Here is an 8,232-nt window from a genome sequence, read left to right as displayed (position 1 = left end):
TGTCTCAGATCCATGACGTCACCACCATGACTTGGGAAAGGTTCCAAGAACTCTTCAACGCAAAGTACTACAATGAGGCGGTCAGAAGCGCCAAGAGGAAAGAGTTCGTTCACCTGACCCAGCGGGAGAACATGAGCGTCACTGAGTATACTACTCAGTTTGATCGGTTGGCGAGGTTAGCCTCGGGAATTGTGCCGACCGACTTCAGCAAGAAGGAGAAGTATCTGGACGGGTTGAATCCCAAGATCAGGCATGACCTGATGATCACCACAGACGACAGCACCACCTATGCTCAGATGGTGGAAAAGGCACTGCGAGCTGAGGGCGCAATGGGGTGCATGTCAGAATCAGCCAGTACTCCGGTTAGTGGCGGAGCTCCTACCCCTCCTACATCAGGCTTTAGCAGGGGGAGTAGTGGTTCGGCCATTGATCAAAGGAAGAGGGCACCCGCTGCTTCCGGCGGCTCGAGTTAGAACAAGAGGTTCCGGGGGAACCAGAACAGAGGGAGCCGTCCTGGTGGTAATGAGACCCGATTCTCCTATCCCGAGTGCCCTAGCTGCAAGAGGCATCATCGGGGTGAGTGCAAAGGTCAGGGATGTTTTCATTGTGGCATGCCCGGACACTTCAAGAGGGAATGTCCCCAGCTCCGACCAGAGGCACCGAGAGCTCCACCGATACCCACTCCAGCCAGGGTATTCGCTATCACGCAGGCTGATGCAGATGCCAGCCCATCAGTTGTTACAGGTCAGCTTTTTATTAACAACTCGCTTTATTCAGTGCTGTTTGATTCTGGGGCTACACATTCTTATGTGGCGGCCAGAGTCTTTAGTAAGTTGGGTAGACCCTTTGATAGATATGAATCAGGGTTTGGAACCCTGTTACCTGGCGGAGAATTGGTTATCTCCAATAGGTGGATTAGGTCTATGCCGATCAGGATAGATGGTAGAGAGTTAAGCGCTGATCTGATAGAGATGAGCTTAGTTGAATTCGATATTATTTTAGGAATGGATTTCCTATCTAAATATTCAGCGAGCATTGACTGTAAGAGGAAGATGGTGGTCTTCCAACCGGAAAGTGAGGAACCGTTTGTATTTGTGGGTTCGGTTCAGGGATCTCGGATCCCGGTGATCTCGGCTATGTCAGCGAGAGAATTATTGCACGGCGGGTGCTTAGGGTTTCTGGCCGTGGTGGTGGACACCACTCGGCCAGACACCATTCGGCCAGAGGACATCAGAGTGGTTCGGGAATTTTTGGACGTTTTTCCCGAAGAACTTCCAGGGTTACCACCTCAGCGGGAGATTGACTTTGTGATTGACTTGGCACCAGGGGTGGATCCGGTTTCCAAAGCCCCGTATAGGATGGCTCCAGCTGAACTTAAGGAATTAAAGATTCAGCTCCAAGGGTTGCTTGACATAGGGTTCATTCGGCCCAGTGTGTCACCCCGGGGAGCCCGGTTTTGTTCGTCAAGAAGAAGGATGGATCTATGAGGATGTGCATCGACTACAGAGAGTTGAACAAGTTGACGGTGAAGAATAAATATCCATTACCTAGGATCGATGACTTGTTCGATCAGCTTCAGGGGAAGACGGTCTTTTCTAAGATTGATCTCCGTTCGGGTTATCATCAGTTGAGAATCCGAGAGGAGGACATTCCGAAGACGGATTTCCGCACTAGGTATGGACACTACGAGTTTCTGGTTATGTCATTCGGACTAACCAATGCTCCTGCAGCATTCATGGACCTGATGAATAGAGTATTCAAGGATTTCCTCGATATCTGTGTGATTGTGTTTATCGACGACATCCTCGTGTACTCTCAGTCGGAAGAGGAGCATGAGTTACATCTTTAGATGGTACTGCAACGACTTCGAGAACATAAGCTCTACGCCAAGTTCAAGAAATGTGAGTTCTGGTTGTCTCAGGTGTCCTTCCTAGGGCACATTGTGAGTAAAGATGGGATCAAGGTGGATCCCGGGAAGATTGAATCCGTCAGGGATTGGCCGAGACCGAAGACAGTGACAGAGATCAGAAGCTTCTTGGGATTAGCTGGGTACTACCGTAGGTTCGTGGAGGGGTTCTCCAAAATTTCAATGCCCCTAACCGAGCTTACAAAGAAGAATCAGCGATTTATCTGGTCAGATAAATGCGAAGCTAGTTTTCAGGAGCTGAAACAGAGGTTGATTACTGCTCCGGTACTAGCTTTGCCTTCGGACAAGGAGAAGTTCGTAGTCTACTGTGACGCATCCAAACAGGGTTTGGGGTGTGTATTGATGCAAGCCGATCGGGTCATCGCTTATGCCTCCCGTCAGTTAAAGGATTATGAACAGCGATACCCGACTCATGATTTAGAATTAGCCGCAGTGGTTTTTGCACTGAAGATTTGGCGACACTACCTGTATGGAGAGAAGTGTGAGATCTATACCGACCATAAGAGTCTCAAGTATTTCTTTACTCAGAAAGATTTGAACATGAGACAAAGGCGTTGGTTGGAATTAGTGAAGGATTACGATTGCGAGATCCTCTATCATCCCGGAAAAGCCAATGTAGTGGCTGATGCCCTGAGTAGAAAGGGTCCCGGGCAAGTAGCTAGCATGGTTCAGATCTCACCCAACCTAGCTGAGGATATGGTTAGATCCAGCATTGAGTTTGTGGTAGGTCAGCTTCACAACTTGACGCTGCAATCTGATCTATTAGAAAGAATACAAGTCGCTCAGATGACAGATCCGGAGTTAGTGAAGATCCGAGATGAGGTATTGGCTGGTCAAGCCAAAGACTTTTCGATGTCAGATAGTGGGATGCTTTTGTATAAAGCCAGAGTTTGTGTTCCGAACAGTGTGGAATTGAGAAACGAGATCTTTGAGGAGGCTCATTCTACCCCGTATTCTCTGCATCCCGGCACCACCAAGATGTACCAAGATTTGAAACCGTACTTCTGGTGGAGCGGTATGAAGAAGAATTTGGTAGAATTCGTATCGAGATGCCTCACTTGTCAGCAGATCAAGGCTGAACATCAGAGACCAGCAGGGTTGTTGCAGCCTCTAACCCTACCAGAATGGAAATGGGAGGATATTACGATGGATTTTGTGGTCGGGTTACCTAGGACCACGGGTTTGCATGATTCCATCTGGGTAGTGGTGGACCGATTTACGAAATCTGCTCATTTTCTGCCGGTTAGAACAACATTTACAGTGGATCAGTTGGCAGAGTTATATGTCAGGGAGATAGTGAGACTTCACGGGGTACCGAAGTCTATAGTTTCGGACAGGGATCCGAAATTCACCTCCAAATTTTGGCAAAGTTTGCAACGGGCAATGGGTACAAGGCTAAAATTCAGTACAGCATTCCATCCTCAGACAGATGGTCAGTCCGAAAGGACAATTCAGATATTGGAGGATATGTTGAGAGCCTGTGTTATGGACTTTGAAGGCTCATGGAGTAAATATCTACCGTTGATAGAATTCTCTTACAACAACAGTTATCAGAGTACGATAGGGATGGCTCCCTATGAACTGTTGTACGGTAGGAAATGTAGATCCCCTATCCACTGGGATGAGACAGGGGAGAGGTAATACCTAGGTCCAGAGTCAATGCAGCGGACCAATGAGGCGATAGAAAAGATAAAAGCTAGAATGCTTGCCTCACAGAGCAGACAAAAGAGTTACGCAGATCCGAAACGTAGAGATGTTGAGTTCCAAGTAGGGGAACATGTGTTTTTACGAGTATCTCCGATGAAGGGGATTAAACGTTTCGGGAAAAGAGGCAAGTTATGCCCTAGATTTACAGGACCTTTCGAGATTCTCGAGAAGATAGGTCAAGTGGCATACCCGTTAGCATTGCCTCCAGCCTTATCAGCAGTGCACAACGTATTCCATGTCTCAATGTTGAGAAAATACGTTTCAGACCCCTCTCATATACTCAGTTATGAGAGTCTTCAGCTTCAGCCAGACATGTCATATGAGGAACAGCCAGTGCAGATCCTGGATAGAAAGGATAAAGTCCTTCGGAATAAGACCATAGCATTGGTCAAGATTCTCTGGAGAAACAGCAAGGTGGAGGAAGCCACCTGGGAGCTAGAGTCAGATATGAGAGCTCAATATCCAGAGTTATTCAGGTTAGATTTCGGGGACGAAATCCTTTTAAGGGGGGAATAGTTGTAAAGCCCGCTTAGTTAATTTGGAAATTAGCTGTTGTTTATGTTTAATTATGAAATTATTTATAGCTATTTAAATAATTTATTACTGTTATTTATGGAATTCAGAAATGCATGATTATGTCATCAGTAGTTTTTATATTTCGCATTTCCGGTGTCCGGTATTTTGGAACTCGGCGTTTGGCTCAGTAGAAATCACAACTTAGTATGTTGGTAATTTGGGGACGGGTTTAGACATTGGGAATGTCGGGAATGGCCGGGAATTTAGAATGTCCCAAAAATACCCCTTTAGTATGATTTATGTGATTTTATGGTGGAGGGGCAAAATGGTCTTTTTGCCCCATTAGTGTTTTGTCTTATGTGAGCTCTTTATTTGAAAATTTAAATGGTTAAGTGTTTAATTGTTGGCTGAATAAAATGAGATTTTATAGCTTTTATTTCATTTTTCCCAAACTTAGAAAAAAATTGCATTTTCTCAAAGAAACTCTCTCAACTCTCTCTCTCTCTTTTCGGCCATTTGAGGCAGCTTCTAGGGTGATTTTTCCTCTTCAATTTCAAGTAAATTTCAGCTTGTTAGTGTGTCTCTAATCAAGGTAATTCTTGTCTTGCTTTTTCTAATTAGTTTTCTTGAGTTTTTTTATGAAAATTGATGAAATGCATGCTAGAATAGTTGTTGTTGTTGCTGCTGAAATCTGGTTGTTGTTCTGAGTTTAAGCATGTTAGATTAGGGTTGTTTATGTGATAATGAAAGCATGTTGGATTGATTGTTTAAAGCTTTGAGTTTTTCATGCAAAAGTTATAAATTTTTGAAAGAAATGGTTCATTCTGTTCTGTGATGTTGCTGTTGTTTCTATATGTTTTCAGAGGTGATATTATGCTAGTTTAAGTAGATATAAGCTAGTGGAATGCATGTTTAGGTGGATTTGCTCAAGCTTGAGTTTGGAACTCAAAGCTTGAGCTCCAATGGTGATTTTTGTATATGTGGTTTCTGGGTGGTTTTGATGCTTTGGATTTGTTCTAGGGATAGTTTAGAACAGGTCTGGAAAGTTTGGGACCAATTGGGGTTGAATTGGTCGAGTTATGAGAATTTTAGTTGGCTGCCTGCGAGGAACCGGAATTCCGGTTGTGCATCCGGAATTCCGGATGAGGGTTCAGTAATTCCCAGAACCGGAATTCCGGTTGGGCAACCGGTCTGCCGGTTGGGGAATTTTTCCGAACCCTAGTTTTCCTCGTTTTTAGGTTTTTAGGGGTATTGCCATGCTTTTTATCGATAGGGAAACTTTTAGTTCCAAGTTTTAGTCCCCGGGAAGTGATTTAGCGTGTCACTTATAGCGTTGTGATTTTTATGGTTTAGGAGCCAGTAATCCGCCGCTCAGCTTCAGTTCCAGTCAGGTTGACTGGCACACCGAAATCGGAATCCATGGAAGATTAGTATAACAGTATGCATATGTAGATTACATGTTTAGCGTGCATGTAGGAAGCCTGCTAGATTACATTAGTTATGTATTTAGGCTTCGAACCATCCAACCCTGTCACGTCGGTACAGGCTGGAGTATGACCAGCAGCCGGAGTATGACCGGTTCGACCGATCAGGCTGACACTTGGTTGGTGGTTCCGTGCTATTGACCTATCCCGTCGGTACAGGCTGGAGTATGACCAGCAGCCGGAGTATGACCGGTTCGACCGATCAGGAGGATACTTGTCAATAGTACCGTCCCCTGAACGTTCAAAACTCAGTACCATGTTGGACATGGCAGTAGTGGCTCAGCACCATGTTGGACATGGCAGTAGCGGGACTCAGTATCGTGTTGGACACGGCAGTTAGTTTTATGTATGATATTATTATGCTTTTCTTACTGAGTCTGTCAACTCACAGTTTATGTTCATGTGTAGGTAAAGGCAAGGCTATAGCTGATGGACCCTGAGCGAGCTTATGAGATTGTACATGTCGGGGCGGTTAGGCCTGGAGCGTACGATCCTCGGGACAGCAAGGCTGAGATTTTTGTAACTGTCGTTAGACGACTTTATTTTGATGTAAAAGTTAAACAGTTAAAACGTTTGTAAATGATTTTATAAATCGGGATCCCGAGACTTTTATAATATGGTTTATAAGTTTAATAAAAAAAAAAGCAAAATTTTAATTAATCACGTTTTTCCATAAACCTCGTTGATTAGCAACGAGCTGCACAGTACGTTTAAAAATCGCGTAATACGCCTAAGATAGTTAGGGTGTTACAATATGTGTTGCGGTGGGATGGATGAACAAACTACTGTTATATATGTGTTATTTGTCGTTATACAGCCATGTTCAAAAATTTTGGGGTCATTCAATTACAACCGTTATGCTGCCAAAATTTCAGTAGAATTTGGATAAAATTTGATATATATATAAATATCTATATATATTATGTTCTGTTTTGTTTAGGGTCCACTCGCTCAACCGCCCTCAAGACGTGATGCGTCAAAGGGGAAAGCTCCGATGCTTTCTCCACAAGGCCGTGGTGCACGGGAAGATGACTTGTTCACGGAAGAGAAGATGGCGTTGATCCCTAATTTGCTAAAATGGATGATTCATGAATTCCTGAGGCTCAAAGATAAACGTGATATAATCACAATTCCTGTCCCCCGAGGATTCATTGCACCGCGTACCCAGATCACGTTATCTGGAGAGGATTTGCAGCAGGTTGCTACGTGTGACTACATCGGCAACCAGGGAATGCTGTTTGGAATGATGTATACTCTTCTTTAATCTAATTAACCTTATATCAAATTATAGTTAAATTATTATAAGACACTAACAATTTTTTTGGCAGGCACATATGGGAGAGCATCAACGGTCTGAGAAAAATTTTCAAGTTTTACGACCCAGAGCTTCTCATAGTGCATGGGATCAACGATGAAGAAAAGAGTCAGTCTTTTGACGATGCGGCAAGACGATTGGCTAATTGGTTATCATTAATGAACAACAACCACCAAATGTTCTTTATTCTTTGGAATATCGGGTAAACTTTATTAAATTCTTTAGTGCTAATTGTTCATTTCTATATTATGTCTTCAAATTATTTTTATACTATCTTATTCTTTAGTGCTAATTGTTCATTTCTATATTCCAATATAATTTTCTAGGATGCATTGGACGCTAGTGGTGGTTACGCCAAGGAAAATTATCCATTTAAACCCTATAAGTGGCCGCCCAATTCCCGAAGTAATAGAACAAATGATCGGAAGGTAATAATTTAATGACTTCTTATGTAACGAATTTAAATTAACTAACGAATTGAAATGCTAATATAATTTTCCCAAACAGGGCATTCATGTATATAGGGAACGCACATGACTATCTTGGCCCGTGGCAAGGAATTAACCAAGCAAACTGTCCAAGACAACCTAAAAGCCAAGAATGCGGTTTTTATGTTTTGAAATATATCACTGACATCGTCGCACGTGCCAACCCCAGCCGTTACATACAAGATCAAAAAGCTGTAAGTTTTAATTATTGATTATAGTATATAAATTCTATAATAACAAATATATAATATACATATACATAAACTAATATAAATTTTTAATTTTTTTAACAGTTTGGGGGTAAGAAGCAATACGATCCAAAAACAGAATTGTTACCACTACAGCGAAAGTGGATCGAACAATTGATGGCGGTGATTCACGGTGACGATTGAGGTTGAAAGGTCGAAGAATTTTTCTTCATTATGTAATTTTTATAGATTAAATTGTAGTTAGATTTATTAACTTATTAATATTTTTAACTAATTTTACATTAGTGTTTGTGTAATATTTAATTACTTTTATGAAATTAAATTATGTATTTTACCCAAATTTAAATAATATTTAATTTATATTTTAAAAAATAAATATGTAATTTAAATTAAATAAAATAATATATAAATTAATAAATATATAATTAAAATGTAATTAAAATTATATAATTAAATTAAAAAAAATGAAAAAAACTGAAATTCGCGTACCTATGGCGTCGGTTGCTAGCGTCGGTTATTGGCTAGGAACCGACGCCATAGGTACCCCTATGGTGTCGGTTCCCAGCTAATAATCGATGCCATAGGG

General features: G+C 42.1%; 1 protein-coding gene across 1 annotated transcript; it reads left to right on the top strand.

Moving 5' to 3' along the window:
• Window positions 1–6,569: 6,569 nt before the first annotated feature.
• Window positions 6,570–7,986, top strand: LOC133037835 (uncharacterized). The gene is made up of 5 exons (XM_061115478.1): window positions 6,570–6,882; window positions 6,963–7,151; window positions 7,276–7,377; window positions 7,457–7,631; window positions 7,731–7,986. Exons 1-5 carry the CDS (start codon window positions 6,629–6,631, stop codon window positions 7,827–7,829), a joined length of 819 nt encoding a protein of 272 aa, XP_060971461.1. The 5' UTR covers window positions 6,570–6,628; the 3' UTR covers window positions 7,830–7,986.
• The last annotated feature ends 246 nt before the right edge of the window (window positions 7,987–8,232 follow it).

The sequence above is a fragment of the Cannabis sativa genome, chromosome 5 (genome assembly GCF_029168945.1).
Source record: "Cannabis sativa cultivar Pink pepper isolate KNU-18-1 chromosome 5, ASM2916894v1, whole genome shotgun sequence".
NCBI classification, from domain to species: domain Eukaryota; kingdom Viridiplantae; phylum Streptophyta; class Magnoliopsida; order Rosales; family Cannabaceae; genus Cannabis; species Cannabis sativa.
The sequence above is the reverse complement of the archived record's forward strand: the minus strand, read 5'-3'. Positions and strand labels throughout refer to the sequence as shown.